Source organism: Diceros bicornis, chromosome 18 (genome assembly GCF_020826845.1).
Source record: "Diceros bicornis minor isolate mBicDic1 chromosome 18, mDicBic1.mat.cur, whole genome shotgun sequence".
NCBI lineage: Eukaryota > Metazoa > Chordata > Mammalia > Perissodactyla > Rhinocerotidae > Diceros > Diceros bicornis.
The window spans coordinates 1,489,863-1,509,137 of NC_080757.1; the positions used below are offsets into that span (position 1 = coordinate 1,489,863).

Genomic DNA, 19,275 nt, shown 5'->3' on the forward strand with positions numbered 1-19,275 from the left:
ACATGCGGCCTGGCTGGAGGTCGCGGCATCCTCAGGCAGTGTGGGCTCAGGGCAGGCAGCGTGAAAGGCTCCAGCTACTGAGCCACTGTTCCTTACCTTGGAGGGGCTTGTTTCCTGGGCCTGGTCTGTGTGTCCATGGATCAGAGCAGTCTGTCTGTGTGTGGAGTCCTTGGTTCTCTGGATCCGTGGTCGCCATGGTTATACTGTCGAGGCCTGCATGACAGCCAGAGGAGCCTCATGCTGTGCATGCCGAGGTCGGTGTCAACTGGCAGCTCACAGTGCCTCGTGCTGCGGGACGTGTCCTTAGGGCTGGAGAAGCCCCCCTAAGAGCCCCCCAAAAGTCCCTGCCTCAGCCCACCAGGGTGAACTCCAGGGTTGGGCCCTGCCACCGAGGGCCACCCTGTTCCCATCACTCACCCTCCCTGGGCCTTCTGGGCAGGGAAGCTCTGGCCAGGGTGACCCGCAATCCTTCCTGCTCAGACAGTCTGATCGTCTTTGTGAAGGTCAACACCACCGGCATCCTCACCCAGGCCCACACTGTGGGCCACAGGCAGACTCCCAGAGGGTGTGGCCCGCAGCTTCACGAGACTCGGGTGCAAAGGGGTCCAGGACGTGAGTGTTCATCCACGTCCGTGTGTTCGTCTCTATGTCCCATCCTCTCCAGTGTAGAGTCCACAGTTCTTCATTTCAGAAACTTCCTTTGGCAAGAAACCTTTAGCTCATCTGTCCTCCTCCAGATCCCATCTGGCCTGGCCCCAGGGGCAGTGCTGTGCCACCAGCGTCTCCCCACAGCACTGCCTGCCACAGCAGCTCTTCTAAACCTGCTCTGCGTCCTCGAAGCCTGGCTAGGAAACTCGAAACACCCCGACACTTATCCGCCCTCCCTGCTCCCTCCACGATGGAGAGACCACGTCCAGGCCACCTCCCTCAGGGCCTTCACACTCCAGGGATGATTCAACATCCCTTCTGTTTCTCAATATCGCCCTCTCTCTCTCAGTCTCTCTCTCTCTGTATCCATCCATCCATCCTCCCTCCCTCCCTCCTGGATCTGTCCCATTGATCTGCCAACTAATCTGTACTAGTTTGCTGGGGCTGCCATACAGTACCACAGACTGAGTGGCTTAAACAACAGAAATTCATTTCCTCACAGTTTCTGGAGGCTGGAAGTCCCAGATCAGAGTGAGTGCCGGCAGGGCTGGTGTCTCCGGAGGCCGGAGATGGCTTGGCTTGCAGATGGACCCCTTCCGGCTGCAACCTCACACAGCCTGTTCTCTGTGTGCCTCCCTCACTGAAAAAGCTACGAGCCCCCTGGATGCGTCATTCCCTGTGGCCACTTCGTTTTCATGACTTAGCTTCTGCAAGTCCACCGTGTCAATTCCCTCACCTTCCTCACCCCTCAGCCCTCTTCAACAGGCTGCCAGAACAGCTCCTCCAAGGCCTGAGGCCACATGTTGCTCCACAGCAACCAATTCCAGCCACACTTACTTGGCCCAGCACAGCTGGCGGCAGCCCCTCCTCCGGCTCCTCCTCCTCCTTCCTGCACAGTCGCTAAGGGCCAGAGTCGGAGGCCCCCTTCTGGCTCTGTCCCTCTCTTTGACAGACTCACCTCCCCCCACTTCACCTGACCTGTGGGTCTAAGCAGCGTCCTTGACTCTCCACCTGATGTCCCATAGTCACTCCAAACCCTCCACGTCCCAGACCAAACCTGTCATATTCCCACCCCATCCTGTCTCAGAGAATGATTCCCCCATTTGTCCAGATGCACCAAGCCAACCCGGAGAGTCCCCCAGGCTCCACCCTCCCCCCAGCCTCCATGCAGCCCCTCACTGAATGTGCCCACTGTACTCCGTCCAGCTGTCCCAGGCCAAGCCACTGTCCTCTCTCCCTGCCTGCACTGTGCATCCCCTCCCCGTCCGTCTCCACACTGTGGCCCAAGAGCTTTTTTCCAGATCACCTTCCAAGAGGCAGTGTGAGGCAGTGGCTGAGAGCACGGACACAGAGTCAGCTGCCTGGGCTTGAATCCAGTTTCAAGCTGCGTGGCCTCAGGCAACATACTGGATAAACCTCTCTGGGCCTGTTTCCCCATCTGTAGAGTGGGAAGAAGAATAGTCCCCACTTCCCGAGGTTGTAGTGGGGGCTGAATGAGGACTGCGTGGCCGGGTTCTCAGCACAGCCCCATCCCTTCCTCGCCGTGGGCTCGCTGCGGACGGAGCCCTTCATCTGTAAAATGGGAATAGCACTTCCCACCTTACGTATTGTGAACATCTAGTGAGATATTATAGGCAAGCATTCAGGACCAAGCCTAGCACTCAGGAAAACTTGGCAATGTTAGTTACTTTTATTATTATTTTCAAAATGCAGGTGTAGTCACAGCGCTCCTGACAGCTTAAAACCGTGCCATTGCGCCCCACCACCTTAGGGATGGAGACCAAAGTCCTGCCCCAGCCTCCACAGTCTTGTGGAGCTGCTCCCTCCTGCCTTCCTGGCCGGTTCTCACTCCACATGCCCCACATCACTCGACCCTTCTCACCACTTGGTCTTTGCACGTGCTGTTCCATCTGCCTGGAACACTGTTCCCTCTTCCATTTGATTAGCTCCCTCTCATTCTTCAGATCTTAGCTCACAGTCACCAACTCAAGGGAACCTTCCTGGTCTTCCAATGCAGTGCTCGCCCATCTCGGTCGTGGCCTGGTCTTCACAGCTCTTCTCACGGCTGCAGTTTCCCCCTTGTTAGTGTGGCCCTTTGCTTCAACTCTGTGTCTCCATGACACTGGGAGCTCCATGAAGGCAGAGACCATGCCTGGTTCTGCTAGACTCTGTGACCCCCAGTGCCCAGCACAGTGCCTGGCACATGGTAGGTACACAACCAATACTGAGGAATGAGTGAATACGTGAGAGATTTGTTCCCTGACACCCTCTCTGTGGCTGTTGCAGAGACTGGGGACCCCAAAGCCACCAAAGAAAGGGTAGCCCTGGCTGACTGGGGACACTGTCCCCAAAGCCTGGGGCAGCCTGGGCTCGAGCCCAGAAAGGGTCATGTGAGCAGGCCCTGCTGCCAGCAGTCACCCAGGCCTTCCCAGAGCAGACGGGGGCAGTGGCCTATCATAACAATGATGGCAGTTATAATAATAACCGCCTTTATTCCGGGCCAGGCACACTGCCTGGCTCTCTGTTTACCTCCTTTAGTGCTCACATCAGCCCCAGGAGTAGGGCTGCTATTAGCAGCCACACTTACAGATGAGGAGACCCAAGTGCAGGGGCTGCAGGACCTGCTGTGGTCAGACCAGGATGGGAACAGAACCTGACCCGGAGCTCCGAGCTGCCCAGCCCCTATTCCTCTGGGCTCCGTCTCTGAGAGCGTGGCCCTCCCACAGCTGGGTTCACCTCTCCGCGCTTCAGTCTCTTCATCTGAACAACGGGGCTTCGGAGCGCCAAGATGCCTGCCAAGGACCCTCCCCTTGGGGCTGGCAGGGGGTGTGGCTCCGGGAGGTGTCTTTGAGCTCGAACCCTCCCTGCCCTCTCTTCCCGCCTCAGTTTTCTCAAATGTCACACTGAGCTGGGGGGCAGGTTTGGAGCCTACAGTCTCAGGCCCTGCCGTTCTTCCGGGATCTCCTCTAAGGGGGTGTTTCCACTCACTCTCTCCAATTCCTTTGTTCCCATTTTCATTTTTTAAATGTTACTTTTGGGGCTGACCCGGTGGTGCAAGCGGTTAAGTGTGCGCGCTCTGCTGTGGCGGCCTGGGGTTCGCCACTTCGGATCCCGGGCACGCACCGACGCACCGCTTGGCAAGCCATGCTGTGGCGGCGTCGCATATAAAGTGGAGGAAGATGGGCACAGATGTTAGCCCAGGGCCAGTCTTCCTCAGCAAAACAAGAGGAGGATTGGCAGATGTTAGCACAGGGCTGATCTTCCTCACACACACACAAAAAAAGTTACTTTTTTGTGTGTTTGAATCAGAAATGCATTCACCTGGGTCAGATATCAAACTGACAGAAAGGTTTACAGCGAGATAACCATTTTCATCAATTTCTTGTGTATCCTTCCCAGTATTTCTACATGTAAATGAAAGCAAATATGAATTTATGTCCCCCCCCCACACACACTTCTTACAAAAAGAAAGGCCTAGGTATATACTATAGACAGCACTGTTCTGTGCCCTGCTCCGTTCATTAGCAGATCCTGGGGGTCAGCCACTGTCAGTACACAGAGATCCTCCACGTTCTTTTTTATAGCTGTGTACTACTCCATCATGGAATGTACAATAGTGCACGTAGCAACAAGCAGCTTGGTGTGTACATCCTTCCCGTGTGCACAAGGGGCTCTGGAGGATAGATTCCCAGCAGTGGGCTCCTCTCTCCCTCCCTCGCTTCCTTCTTCTTTTGTAACAGTTTTATTGAGATATAATTCACATACCATAGGGTTCACCTACTCAAGTGTGTATGATGCAGTGCGTTTTGCTATGCTCACAGGCATGCACGCTCTGTGACCACCACAGTCTTTTCTTCCTCGAACCTTCTCCCATCAGGCTGTCACTACCCTTGCACCCACCACTCCACCTGGACCACTCTTGTAGCTGCATCCAATGGTTGGCTGTCCGTCCTCACCTAACCTGCCCCATGTGCCCATCTGCTGCAGCTGCCCTGCCCTCCTACTCAGCCCCTCACCACCACCTGGTCCCCAAACAGTGCAGCTCCAGGGCTCACTCCCTGGTGTCATCCTGCAGAACTGTGGCTTCCACACCGCTACCGGCCACCGCCTCCCTAACTGAAGCCGTCAGCCCCAATCTCTGCAATGTACCCCCCAACTGCCTGGCAGTGCCCAACTGGCATCTGAAACCAACATGTCCAAAGCTGCCGCCTAGTCTTTCCTCCTCCACCTGCCCTGCCCACAGCCTTCCTCATCTCAGCTAATGGCCTCTCCGTCCTCCCCCTTGTTCAGTAAGGAAAGGTGCTTGTGACCTGCCTGTAAATCCTGGTGGCTCTGCCTGCAAAAGACACCAGCATCCCACCCTTTCTCTCCACCTCCCCTGGCGTCGCTCCCCGGACCACCACGGCAGCTTCCACCCCAGCCCCTGCTCCTGCCGTCACCTCCTGCAGTCTGTCTTCCCCAAAGCAGCCAGGGGGTCCTGTGAAGACTGAGGTCCAGTCTCTGACCTTACTCGGGGTCAAAGCCAGGTGCTCACCCCACCTCTGACTTCACCTCCACCTTCGCCCTGGCCTTGCTCTTCCTCCATCACATCAGGACCATTGTGCTTCCCCCACGGCTCGCTGCCTCTTCTCCTGCAGCTCTTGGCCCCCGTGTCACTTCCCAGTGTCGCCTTCCCCAGCCCCCATTCAGTATTGCACACCCCCCCACTTCTCGATGCCCCTTCCCCGCTTTATTTCAATCCACAGCACTCATCACCATCTGACCAATTCTATCTTTTACTTATTTTCCTTGTTTGTTGACAATCCCCCCCTGTACGTCAACTCCACGAGGGCAGGGTTTTTATCTGTTTCCTTCTTAGCTGTGTTCCCAATGCCTAGACAGCGCCTGGTGCACGGAAGGCTTTCAGCAAATACTTCTGAACGAGTGAAGGAACGAACAAGCAAATGAGTGCTGGCTACGGGACCCTGAGGGGCAGGGGCCAGGCTGACTGAGGAACCCAGGTGGGGGCCCCAAGGAGGCGCACGACCTGGGCAACCACCCGACCTGGGCAACCGCCATTGGCATGTCAGGGAGGAGCACTGTGGAGGTCTCACTGGGTCTCCAGCTTGCCCAGTGGCTCAAGCAGGGCCATCGGCCCCAGAACTCCCGGAAGGCCCAGGCTCTGGGGTGAGCTTTGTTAAGGCGCTGCCTCCAGCCGGTGTCCAGAGCTGCTTTCCTCCCGAATGACAGCCTAAGCACCCAGGAGCCCAGGGAGCAGGAGGGCCGAGGAAGGAAGGTGGCTCTGGACCCACCCAGGCCTGCCCTCCCAAACTGGGTGAACTTGAACAAGCCACTTCACTTCTCTGAATTTGTTTCCTCATCTGGAGAATGGAGATGATAGTGCTCACTCCACAGGCCTGTTGTGAGAATCTCAGGAGATAATAGTGGCCGAAGCCTGAATTTGGAAACGGGCTCCAGCAGGGGCAGGAGTGGGTGTTGGCATCTCTGCGCTCAGGAAGAATGAACCCTTTGCCCTTTGTTTTTCCTCATGTGGGCAGCAGCCACAGCCTGGAACGAGGCTGGAGAGTGGGCAGGGTAGGAGGCGAGGGGGAGAGTGGATGCCCCCTCAACATCCCATACTGCAGGAGGCCCGGTTCCTGCACGCCCCCCCAGAAGCTACCTGTGTCCTCAAGCGCACCTTCAACTCCCCGGGGGGCACCTGCAGCCCGCACCACCAGCCCCTGGCACAACCCGCCCGGACTGCTGGGCACCTGACTGGCTCTGCGTGAATCTTGGGGGATGAAGAGCAGAGACAAGAGGAGAAAAGCAAGAAGAGAAGGTGAGGAGAAGAGGAGAGGAGATGAGGAGAAAGAGACTTTTCTCATTCACCTCTCAGCTCCTCACCCCTCCTCTGAGACGGGCTTCTCTTCTCGCTGTCTCCATTTCACAGCTGAGGAAGCAGAGGCTGTGAAGCCACCTGAGGGCATGGGGTCGGCAGGTGGCAGAACCAGAGCCTCTCTGCTCTGAGGCCTCCTAGGCAAAACCTTAAACGACCAAAGAATTCACTGTAGGACTTGAAGACTAAGCAGTTCAGTGAGTGGAGAGCCTGACATCAGTTGGAGATCTGTCTTCAGCCACGCTGGGCCCTGTATGTCCTGATCCTTGATCTCTGGGCAGAGAGAGGAGGAGGGGGAGGGGGAGGCGGAGGAGGGAGGTTCCGGGGCTTCAGCTCCCAGAGCGGCCGGCTGCCCCCTTCAACTAACAAGCCACAGCCCCTACCTCTCATAGTGCAGATTCTCAAAAGTGGACTGGTCACTGGCCAGACAGTGGGCACATGGCCTTGGGTCAAGTGTCCACCCTGGAGCAATCAGCTGCACCCAGAGAGGGCAGGGGGCCACACAGCCACTGCCTTCTCAGCAAGGGCAGAAACTGGGAGGAGGGGCCAGGGCTGGGGCGGGACCTCAGATATGAGCCACACATGTGGCACCTCCAGCCACTCAGGTGCTCCATCAGGTCTTGCTTCCTCCTTGTTAAGGAGACAAAGCGTGGCTTATCACTCCCATCCTACAAATGAGGAAACAGGCCCAAAGAGGGCAAACGGCTTTCCTGAGGGCACACAGCCAGTCAGTGGCAGAGCTGGGGATCAGAGCCAGGCCTGACCCACCCTCTGTTTCTACTCCCCCAGCCCCCCAGCATGTAGCCTCACAAAGCCGTGCCAGAGTTCCACTGAGACGGCCCCATCTTAGCCTGCCTGCTGAGCCCACAGCCTGGTTCTCCCCAATGCATTATTCACGCTCCCCAGAACCAGCCAGCTCCAGTTACACTCACCACAGCCCTGGGCACCTGCCCTGCCACTCCCCTCCTCCCTTGCCCAAGACCTGGAGGGTCCGAGGTTCCCCTCCAAGGTGGCTTGGTGGGTTTTGAACGTCCCACCCTGGCTCAGGAAACCCAGCTCCTTCCGGCCCAGGACAGACATGCCGGTTGGTTTAGGGCTGGTGGCTTCCCCTCTCTGGGGCTCAGGGTGGTCCTCTGTGAAGTGACAATGACCCAAGCTCTCACTGGGGTGGGCTGAACCCACTGAGGCACAGGGAGGGCCTGACCCACGTCAGCATAGTTATCCCCGCCGGCGACTGGAGGGACAAGATGGTTCCCCCAGCGCAGGCCTCCGCCAGGCTTCCCCTGCTCCGGTAAACAACACCCAGGCACTTTCCGCCACGGCTTGAGGGTGAAACCCAAGGCGGCGCCTGGAGGAGATGAATTATGGATCCACCCTCTTGGAATCCCGGTTCCGGCCAGAAGAAGCTTGACCGTCCTTCCTCAGGCCACCCAGGCCAGTCCCAGCTGCTTTGAGCACAAGGAGGCTGCCTGTCCAGCCACAGGCAGGAGACTCAGCAGGTCCCCGTGTGTCCAAGTCCTTGAGCTTGTGGCACCGGCCCCAGCCACCATGGCAAAGGAGGAAGAAGATGAGAAGAAAGCCAAGAAAGGGAAGAAGGGGAAGAAGGCTCCGGAGCCGGAGAAGCCCAAACGGAGCCTGAAGGGGACGTCGCGGCTCTTCATGGGCTTCCGCGACCGCACGCCCAAGATCTCCAAGAAGAGCCAATTCCGCAGCGCGTCGGCCTTCTTCTGGGGCCTGCACACCGGCCCCCACAAGACCAAACGCAAGAAGAAGGCGCGCGCCGTGCTCAAGTCGACGTCGAAGCTCATGACGCAGATGCGCATGGGCAAGAAGAAGCGGGCGATGAAGGGCAAGAAGCCGTCCTTTATGGTGATCCGCTTCCCTGGGCGGCGCGGCTACGGCCGCCTACGGCCGCGCGCCCGGTCGCTCAGCAAGGCGTCCACGGCCATCAACTGGCTCACCAAGAAGTTCCTCATCAAGAAGGCCGAGGAGTCGGGCAGCGAGCAGGCCACGCTGGACGCCTGGCTCAACCGCTCCGGCTCCCGCGTGGGTTCCCGCAAGCTGCCCTTCCCGTCGGGCGCCGAGATCCTGCGGCACGGAGGCCGCCTCCGGAGGTTCCCCCGCAGCCGCAGCATCTACGCGGCGGGCGAGCCCGTGGGCTTCCTGCCCTTTGAGGACGAGGCCCCGTTCCAGCCCTCGGGCTCCCGCAAGTCCCTGTACGGGCTGGAGGGCTTCCAAGACCTGGGCGAGTATTACGACTACCACCGCGACGGCGACGACTACTACGACCAGCAGTCGCTCTACCAGTACGAGGAGGAGCAGGAGCCCTACCTGTCCGGCTACGGCCCCTACAGCGCGGCCTGGCCGCCCTACGGAGGCCACCCCCACGGGTACCCGCCTGAAGACCCCTATCACTACTACCACCTGGACTATTATGGGGGTTCCTACCACCCCACCTACGGCTACGGCTATGGCTACGACGATTACGAGCCCCCCTACGCGCCCCCGTCGGGGTACGCATCTCCTTACAGCTACTACGACGGGTCCGAGGGCGAGGCATACCCGCACGGCTACTACGTGGATCCTTATGCACCTTATGATGCGCCATACCCGCCCTACGACATGGCGTATGACCTCCCGTATGACGGACCCTACCTCGATCCCTACGGGGTGCCTTATGGCGCCCCCTATAGCACCCCCTACGCCGAAGGCATCTATGCTGGCGGGGACCAGGCCATCTACCCCCCGGCAGAGCCCTATCTTTACCCGGAGGAGTCGTCCTTCGCGTACCCGTGGGTGCCGCCACCCATCCTGTCGCCTCACAACCCGTACGCCCACCCCATGGATGACATCGCGGAGCTGGAGGAGCCGGAGGAGGCGGGCGGGGAGCGGCCGAGCACCTCCTTCCGCTTGCCCAGCGCCGCCTTCTTCGAGCAGCAGGGCATGGACAAGCCCGCCAGGTCCAAGCTGTCCCTCATCCGCAGGTTCCGCCTCTTCCCGCGGCCACAGGTGAAGCTGTTTGGGAAGGAGAAGTTGGAAGTGCCCCTGCCCCCGTCCCTGGACATCCCTCTGCCTTTGGGGGATGCAGATGAAGACGAGGAAGAGGAGGAGATGCCCCCGGTGCCATACGCCCACCCTTTCTGGGGCTTCCTCACGCCGCGCCAGCGCAACCTCCAGCGGGCCCTGTCGGCCTTCGGTGCCCACCGGGGCCTGGGCTTCAGCTCCGAGTTGGGTCGCCCCCCGCCTCGCCCGGCCACCTCGCTGGCGCGGTTCCTCAAAAAGACGCTGTCAGAGAAGAAGCCGCCCCCGAGGCTCAGGGGCAGCCAGAAGGCCCGGCTGGGAGGCCCGGCGGCCAGGGAGGCGGCCTACAAGCGCTTCGGCTACAAGCTGGCGGGCATGGACCCCGAGCGGCCCGGCACGCCCATCGTGCTGCGGAGGGCGCAGGCGCGCGCTCGCAACAACAACAACTCCCACCGCGCGCCCGCGCCGCCCTCCCCCTGGAGCGCGCTCCTCTCCCCGCCGGCCCCCCGGCGGCCCCCCAGCCCCGGCCCGCCGCCCGCCCCGCCCTTCTCCCCGGCCCTCTCGGGCCTCCCGCGGCCCGCCTCGCCCTACGGCTCCGTCCGCCGGCACCCGCCGCCCTGGGCCGCCCCCGCTCACGTGCCGCTCACGCCCCAGGCCAGCTGGTGGGCCTTCCTGGAGCCCCCTCCCGGGAGCCCGGAGGTGCCCCCCGACCTGCTGGCCTTCCCCGGAGCCCGGCCCTCCTTCAGGGGCTCCCGCGGGCCAGGGGCGGCCTTCGGCTTCCAGGGCCCCTCCCCACGGGCGTCGCGGAGGAGGGCCTGGCCGCCCCTGCCCTCGCCCCAGCCCTCGCTCAGGAGCCTGCCGGGCCCGGGCTGCCGCTCGCCCGCGGGGCCCGCGTCCCCTCAGCCCTCCGTCCGCGCCGGCCTCTTCCAGCCGTCCTTCTCGCCCCCGCCCCGCCGGCCCCGCTCGCGGCGGGAGCCCGCGTCCCCACTGCGAGCCTCGGGGCGCCTGGGCCCGCCTTGCTCGCGCGCACTGGGCTCCCCGCGGCCGCCCTCGCCGCCCCCGCTGCTGGGCTACAGCCCGCGGCGCCGCTCTCTCCACCTGCCCTCGTGCCTCGCGCACACGTGGCGCGGGCTCAGCGAGCCGCCCACCGGGGCCGTGAAGCCCAGGGTGCGCCAGCCGTTCCACCGGCCTCCCAGCGCCGGGGCTTGGCCGGCCGCTGCGGCTGCTCCGGAGCGCCGGGAGAGGCCACGTGAGCCCGAGGACTCGGAGACACTCTGGACGGTGCCCCCGCTGGCCCCCAGCTGGGACGTGGACATGCCTCCCACCCAGCACCCACCCTCACCCTGGCGAGGAGGTGTGGGCAGTCGGCGCGGCTTTTCCAGGCCACCACCTGTACCCGAAAACCCCTTCCTCCAGCACGTGGGCCCTGAGCCATCGCCTGCTCCCCAGCTACAGGGCCCAACTTCTGACTCGACCAGTGTGTTCCTGGGTAGACACCACGACCCGGGGCCTGGACAGCTGGCCGAATCGGCTGGCCCAAGCCCCAAAGAGCCTGAAGAAGAGGCCACCTTGGAGGACCCCCAGACACCAGCAGACACTGAGGTCCTGACCCCAACACCCCCCAAGGATCCCTCCCCAGAACAGAAGACACTAAGGCTTAGTCTCTCCCACCCACTGGCCTCGTGTGACTGGAAGAGGTCCACGTGGCCGCCGTGGCGCCACTGGGGGACCATGCCCAGTGCCCCAGCCCCCTTGGTGCCCTCTGGGGCCCCGGGGCCCCTGCCCAAGGTGGGTGAGCGGTGCCAGGCAGGCCTGGGGCGTTTTGCCGTGGTCATGCCTCAGGTGCAAAAGCTGAGCTCTTTCCAGCGCATTGGTCTTGCCACCCTGCAGCCCCCCATCCAGCCCACCCAGGAGCCAGAGCCCCATCCCAAGCCAAAAGCCTGGAGTCTGCTCTGGTCACACAGCCGCCTGCTGCCAGGGAAGGCCCACCAACCCTGGCCACAGGTACACAACCACCACCTGTCCTGCTGCCTGGGCCCTGGAGCTGCCTACCTGCCCCCCGGGGGCCCCTGGGAAGAGGTTGGCCCCAAAAGCTGGTGGAATAAGGTATGGGGGTGCAGGTCAGAGGGAGGGCTTGGGGTCCGTTCTGGGAAACAGGGCGGGAGACAGCCTCAGGACTTCAGTGAGCTGCTGCCTGCTTGGGCCTCAGTCTTCCCATCTGTAACTTGGGGAGAGCAGCCTGGGGCTCCCAGAGCCTCTGGAGGGTTGAACAAGGGGATGCTCAGCACAAGCAGGCACAGGACAGGTCACTCTGAGGAAGGGATCTTGTCCAGCCTGGGCTCTGAGCAGCCCTGTCCTGGTCCAGTCTAGATGGCATTTCCATCCCCAGCTGCCCTTCAGAGGTTTTGGCTGAGTGCAACACCGCAGTACTGGCCTGTCCACCCTGGCCCACCCCCACAGTGATGTCCATGTTGGTTCTCTTGCCTACCACTGACCCTCCCCAAGATTGGAGTCTTCTCTCTCTCTGGGGCTCCTGCATGAGGGCAGTCCCCTGGCCTGCAGGATTCTGGACTATCCGAGGGTGAGGGGCTCAGAAACCAAACTTCCAGCTCTTCATTGCACAGTGGGGAAGCCCAGGCCCAGAAGGTCACACAGTGGATCAAGGCTGAGCCAGGAGTTTCCCTGGGCCCACTGTGGGGTGCAGGGTAGGCATCTTGTCTGAGGGGTGCCAAACCTGTGCCTGGCCACCACGGTCATGGCGGAACACAAGCTCAGTGCCGAGTGGCCGTCAGCGGAGGGGGTTGGTCACTGGAGCCTCCCCCGGGACGCCTGGGGTGGGCGGGGCACGCAGGGGTGGCTGGTGTTTCTCAGCCTCTGCAGGAGTGTCCCGGGGAGTGGGCAGCCAGCCGGGCCCGGCAATGGCGACCGGGGCAGCCTGGCTGCTGGGGGGCCCCTGGCCCCGGCGGCGGGTGCCCCGTGCCGTGTGGGCCGCAGCATTGCGGGAGCGGGGCGCAGGGCGCCCAGGGGTGAGGGGCAAGGATGCCTGGGCCCTCCTCACCCTGGAATACGTGAGTGGCTGAATTATTTAGGGTCTGCAGCCACTGGCGCACATGGGCAGACGGGTGGGCAGGAGGCCAGGGCCTCAAGGGTGATACTCGCTGTGCCCTACTTAGCACACAGAGCTCCCTCCTGGTGTTCTCTTTCCTCACCTGCTCAGGGAGGGGTGCGGGCTGGATCTGAGCAGCTGGTAAGCGTACACACGTGCTCGCAGTCATGCGGGTCACCCCAGGCCTGTGTGCCTGGGACGTGTGCTTGGGCGAACTATAGCCAAGCAAGGAAAGTACGTGTGTGTGCGCGCCAAGGTCTGAGCAGACACGGCATCCATGGGGTCACACGTGTGCACATAGATGGGCACAGCGGAAATCCTGCAGCCCAAAAGTGGCATCGGGACTTTTGCTTCGAGACCCCCCAATTGTGGGGAGAGCCCCAGCTGTGAAATGGATGTTGAGCGTGTGTGCCTCCAGCAGGCACCGCAGGCCTGCATGCGTGTCCACAGGCATCTTGCATCTGTGTGTGGGAGTTGTATGAGTTGCAAATACCATTGTGTATAGGTCTGTGCGTGTGGGTCTACTGTTCGCCCCGAGCTGGGCACAGGTGCTGAATGGGACAGTCTCAGTGTTGGCCCTCCTGGAGGCCCCATGCACCAAGATACAGATGTTCCTCATGCTGTCACATAAGCAGAGACTTGGGGTCCACCCTGGGGAAGGGTGTCAGCACTGGGAGAGCATGAGGTTGGGACGGCTTCAGGCAAATCAGAGGGGCCAGTGCCCATGTGCGTGTGCTCATCCGCCTGGGTCAGGACACTTGGAAACACGTGGGAGCACCCCCTGCAGGGCACGTGTGGACAGAGGGCAGGCAGGTGTGTGTCCCTGTGAATAAGGGTTCCATGCAGGCTCCACGGGCCATGGCGTTCGGAGGCAAGGAGTTCTGCAGAACCCACCAGGCCTGGCCTTAAGGTTCCCTCCTGCTCAACGGGGGCAGGTCCCGGTCTTGTCCAAGCCAGAGGGCTGTGCACAGGCGCCCTCCCAGCGGGCCGACCATGGACTCTCTCTTGCAGATGCACTCCATCCGCAACCTGCCGTCCTCGAGGTTCCGAGAGCAGCACCGGGAGGAGGGTGTAGAAGACATGACCCAACTGGAGTGAGTGGGCGGGGCGGTGGGGTCAGTGAGGGGTCGCCTCGGGGTGGTCACACTCCTGGCCAGAGCGCCCCCTCCTCCCAGCGGTGCCTCACCTACTGGAGCATTTTCAGAGCCTCAGTTTCCTCTTCTGCAAAGTGACAGTCATGCAGTGTCATAGAAGCCAAGTGTGTGCAAGTCACAGCTCCGTGAGTCAGACGGGGCTGGGTTCAAATCCGAGCCCCACTGCTTACCAGCTGGGGGACCTTGGGCACATCACTTTGCCTCTCTGTGCTTCAGTTTCTCATCTACGAGACAGGACTGGGGTGGCTGTTGTGAGGGTGCTGGCACGTTGGAGGTGCCTAAAATGTGAGGGCTGTGCTGGTCAGTGTCATCATCCAGTCACGGTGACTCAGCCCTCAATGGCAGCTACCTAAGAGCTTCCCCCAACCAAGTGAGGCGGGGCAGTGATTATCATACCCATCGGACAGATGGAGAAACTGAGGCACAGAGAGGTTAAGTAACTTGCCCAAGGCTTCACGGTTTGTGTCAGAGAGAGGTCTTGAATTCAGGCCTTTCTGACCAAGGCCCTGCACCAAGGGGAAAGGTGGGCTCTGACTGCCCCTTTCCATGCACTGCCAGAGACCTCCAAGAGACCACCGTGCTGGCCAACCTCCAGAACAGATTTGAACGGAACCTCATCTATGTAAGTCCTAGAGCTGGTCTGCCCTGGGCTTAGATCTGGAAGGCAGCTGCCTCCCTGCCCCCTGGGGCCACAGTGGGAAGCAGAGATTTTCCTGCTGGGCCCCAGACATGAGGCCCCTGGTTTGAACACTGGGGTTTCTGTTTGAGCGTACTAGAACCCGGAGCTCTAAATCCCAAGTCCTGAAACCCAGAGTCTTCGAATGGTGAATGCCAGGGGCAGAGACCTGCAGACAGGGAACCGAGAAATGTGACCCCACCAGGAACCTGACGAGTACAGCTTCCGGAATCCTAGAATCCATAGACCTGGATCCCAGGATGGGAGCCCCTGGCCCAAAGTGATAGAACGGAGGCACAGAACCACAGGGCGGGAGGCAGGGCCGGAATCTCCTGGGCTCCCAGCTCCCTCCCCACTCCGGGCAGTGGAGGTGTGACCTCACTGTGAGGCAGAGGCTCCTGGAGCTGGCCAGACTATGAGTAAATGAAGTAGGCAGCAGCCAACACGACCGTGGCAGAACCGTGGCTGTGGGGCTTTACTTCCTCCAGACTCCTCCCAGCCTCAGCCTGGTAGAGTGCCTGAAATTCTACTCCCAGAGCAGATGACCCTCCAAGCTGTTAGAGGGTCCAAGGTGCGAACACGGAGGCCAGGCAGCCAGGAGCAGGGGAGGGAGGGACACGGGGCCGTGAGGACCCGGGGGCACTGAGGCCGCTGTCTGCCCCACAGACGTATATCGGCAGCATCCTGGTGTCAGTGAACCCCTACCGAATGTTTGGAATCTACGGGCCGGAGCAGGTGCAGCAGTACAGTGGGCGCGCCCTGGGAGAGAACCCCCCGTGAGTGGCTCTGGGGCTGGGGGAGGGGACTGCCCTGGGGTCTCCTGGGTCCCTGCCTGAGCTCTGCGACTGATGGCGGTGGGCAGCTCACCTGCTCAGCCCAGCGGTCTCTCCCCGAGCCTGGCCATGGTCCCCTCTGGGTTGGAGGCCACGGTGGCTCAGACCAGGATGGGGAGCATTGCAGGAAGCATTTCCCCGAGGGGGTGGGGGTGGTGCAGGCTTGGCTGCTTGGCTGGACAGAGATGCCCCCCTGCCTGCCCCCAGGAGGTTTGGGAGCAAGGAGGCAGGGGCCGGCTCCAGTGAGCCTGCAGCCTGTCTCTCCAGGCACCTCTTTGCAATTGCAAATGTCGCCTTCGCCAAAATGCTCGATGCCAAACAGAACCAGTGCATAATCATCAGGTGAGCAGCGGGAGGCCGGGACCTGTGCGTGCGCGTGTGTGGGGGCTGTGGGGGGGAATCTCAGGGGTCAGGCCAGACCTGCGGGGGCACTGGGGAAATCACTCCACGTCCCTGGCCGGCCTGCCTGCCCGTGTCCTCTTGAGTTGTGGCGGGGTTGGGGGAGCCCAGAAGAGGCAGTGAGCAGGTTGAAGCTCACTCTGCCCCTTTGCCCCGTCAGTGGAGAGAGCGGCTCTGGAAAAACTGAGGCCACGAAGCTGATTCTACGCTACCTGGCCGCCATGAACCAAAAACGGGGCATCATGCAGCAGGTGAGTCTGTCTGTTGCGTGGTCTGTCTGTCTTCCCAGATTCCTCAGCCGAGCGGCCCTCGTGCTCCCCAAGAGACAAGACTCCTTGGCCCCACTTGGAGGGCGGGGAGGCTGAGCCCAGGGTTGCACAGAGAGGGCATGTAGAACTGGGGCTCCAGGGCCCCGCCAGAGCAGAGGCCACGTGGGCAAGGGGAGCCACTCCAATTCCCCTGCCTGGCCTCGTCTTCCTGCTTGTGGCTCTTGGGCGTGAAGGAGGCAGGACAGGCCTGAGTGTGGGGGAGTAGATGCTGGGGCACTGAGGAGGCCGGGCCAGGGTCTGCAAGATGAAGGTTTGCTAAGAGTGCTGAATCCTCCGAACCTGCGAGTGTTAGAACTTCAGGGAAGGTTTTCTGAGGAGCTCCTGTGAGCCAGGCAGCAACAACGCAGACCGATGAATGTTCCTGCCCCCGTAGGAATTTCATCTTAGAGGAGGATTAGAATGAAAAATATACACAAGTAGATGACATATGTGTGAAAGGGTGGTAAGTTGTGGAGAAAAACAGTAGAGAGACGGGTGGGGAGACTTGGGGGGTTGTAATCTGAAGTGTAGTGGTCAGGGTGGGCCCTACTGAGAAGGCAAGGCAGCGACCCCTGAGGACGTCGGGGAGAAGAGCAGACAGGCAGAGGGGAGAGCAAGTGCAAAGGCCCTGGAGTGCAAGCCAGTCTGGTGTGCTCAAGGGACAGCAGAGGCAGTGTGGAGTCCAGGCGAGGGAGGACGGTGGCTTGGGCCAGGGAGGTGGCGATGGGGTTGGTGAGCACGGCTGGACCTGGTACAGTTCAAAGGCCAGCCAGCAACTTGCTGAGGAACCAGACAGGTGTGAGAGAGGAGAACAGTCCAAGGGCAGCTCCAGGCATTCAGTCTGAGCCACAGGCAGCACAGAGATGCCATCAGCTGAGCAGCAGGGCTGCAGAAAGAAGACACTGGTGCCCTTGAGGTGTCTGCTGGGCGTCCATGCAGCAGCGCTGGGGAGGCAGCAGATACGCCACGAGCCTGGAGCTCGGGGAGGGTGGGCTGCAGGCGAAGGCTCCCAGCTTAGACTCCAGAACCCGACTCTGCGACTCCCTGCCCTGGGCCCATGGAGGTGTGCAGATGGCCACAGTGTCCCAGCCAAGAGTGGTCTTGGCATCAGATGGGGGCTGCTCGGCCCTCGGTGGCGAGTGGGTTGGCCCAGGCTTTGTGGTCAGGAGGGGTTGCTTCCTGGCAGGCCCCCTCTGATGCCTGTCTTGTCCTGCCACCCCTCCCATCCCAGTTTGAGGCTCCTGGCAGCCAACCAGACCATCCCTTTGCTCCAGGCAGGGTTTAAAACCTCTAAGGGTTGACTTCTGGAAAAGCCGGCTAGGTCGGCGGGCAAATGTGTGCATCAGGCCTCTCCTGTGTGTTGGGTGCCTTCAGCTATGTCATCACACCAGCGCTTCTGTGCTGCCCTGGGGGCAGGTACATTTGTGTCCATTTACAGATGGGGAAACTGAGGCCTGGGAGGGGAGATGACTTGCCCAGTGTCCCAAAGTGAGAGGATGGAGGAGCTGGGATCTGCAGGTCATAGCAGAGAGCTGCCCTGACGGGTCGGGGAGGACGTTGGAGCCATGGGACGTGGCTGGGCACACAGTAGGTGTGGATGCACTTGCCAGCGGGAACAACCGCGGGCTCATTTTCTAGCCACCGCTTGGCTCTGCTGGTGTAATTGGATAGTCTGACCTGGGGTCAGTTTTAGGCGTGTCTGGATCCAGGGTCTTAAACAATGTCCCTTGTCTTGGCTCCACCCTCGCCAGGTATGGGCCTCATTCTCAACCTGTCTCCCATCGGTCAGCAAGACGGTGCACTGTACACAGCCCACACCTCCCAGTGTGCTGGGAAGCCTCAGGGCCCCTCTCGGTGGGCTGGTTTTGGCTGTGTGTCTTCACTGGACACAGTCGTGCCTTGACGAGCCGAGTGCCTCTGGGCTGGGAATGTGACAGGGGTTCCCGGGGTAGGGGGTGCCGGATGCTGCACAGCCCAAACCACAGGCATCACCTCACCTGGGGGCCGGGCTGGATGCCCCCACAGGGCCAGATGTTCACCCGCCTGGCCCACCAGTCCTCGCCCCGGCCCCTGGCTGCGTGCCCCACCCTGTGCTGGACATAGGAACAGAGAAGCAGCCAACCTTCTCCAGGTGCCCTGAAGGGGCTCCTAGGCTGAGGGGTCGCACAGGCGAGACCCTAGGCGGACCCTGACTCACCGAGCAACCCCAGGCTGGCCCCCGCTCCTCTCTGGGCCTCAGTCTACTCCTCTAGGCAACGGGCACAGTGTTTCCTGGCCGAAACAGGACCATGGGAGTGAGCAGATGGAGGGAACCGGCACCGTCCCCAGGGTGACAGTTACTGTTTCTGCAGAGACTGGGCCTCCCCTGCTTCTCCCCTAGGAGTTTATCTTGAGGAAACGCCTCAGCCAGAGAAAACGCCGTGTACACATTGTGCACGTGCTCGTCGAGGTGTGGTGATCTCCCTTTTACGGACCCTGGAATCCCTGGGCCCATCACCTCACCTCTCCAAGTCCCGGTTTCCTGATCTGTCAACAAGAGTGGTGTTAGGACCTGCCTCCTAGGACTGTGAGCAACCACGTAATGCGGGCAAAGGGCCTGCGCATGTGGGTGCTTACTGAGCAGGAGCTGTGATGAGCTATGCGCTGGGCCGCTCTGCTCATGTAAAATGCTGTTCCTTCTTGCATCCATTTAGCAGATATTTTTTGAGGGACTCCTCTGTACCAGGCCCTGTGTAGACGCTGGGACCCAGAGGTGTGCAGACAGATTCCTGCCGGTGGGGGCTGACATTCTGGTTGGGGGAGAAAGACGATATGAGGAAATGAGAGAATTTGCCAATGATGCTGAGGGGTAGAGAGGAAGGGAATTCTGGTGCCCAGAGGCAGGAGTGTGCTGGGTGTCCAGGGCACAGTCAGGAGGGCTGTGGTGCTGGGCAGAGCGAGGGAGGGGAGAAGGGACGGAGATGTGGCCAGCCAGGGCTGGGCTGCGCAGGGCCTTGGAGGTCACTTCGAGGACTTGGCCTTGAGCCTGAGTGAGGTAGGGGCCGTGGGGAGAATGTGACCCAGAACAGGTTTGCAAAGGAGCCCTGGAGGGAGCAAGGGCGGAGTCAGGGAGGACGCTCCTCCAGGAGCCCAGGTGATCCATGGCTGCAGTGGCCATGGGGGTGGGGAGAAGAGGACATCCCCAGAGCCTTTTGGCAGGTGGACCCAGCAGACTCCCACTCTGGGGTCACACTGCAGTCCTCAAGCCAGACCCCT

At 61.2% G+C, this 19,275-nt stretch overlaps 1 protein-coding gene across 1 annotated transcript in view; it reads left to right on the forward strand.

The window, feature by feature from the left end:
* The first annotated feature begins 8,020 nt into the window (after positions 1-8,020).
* The window catches only part of MYO15A (myosin XVA), a 53,579-nt gene continuing 42,324 nt past the window's right edge, over positions 8,021-19,275 (forward strand). The window contains exons 1-6 of the mRNA XM_058559545.1: positions 8,021-11,650; positions 13,662-13,744; positions 14,363-14,426; positions 15,147-15,256; positions 15,581-15,655; positions 15,873-15,963. Of these exons, the coding sequence (XP_058415528.1) occupies positions 8,072-11,650; positions 13,662-13,744; positions 14,363-14,426; positions 15,147-15,256; positions 15,581-15,655; positions 15,873-15,963 (4,002 nt within the window). The 5' untranslated portion in view covers positions 8,021-8,071. The remainder of the gene's footprint in view (positions 11,651-13,661; positions 13,745-14,362; positions 14,427-15,146; positions 15,257-15,580; positions 15,656-15,872; positions 15,964-19,275) is intronic.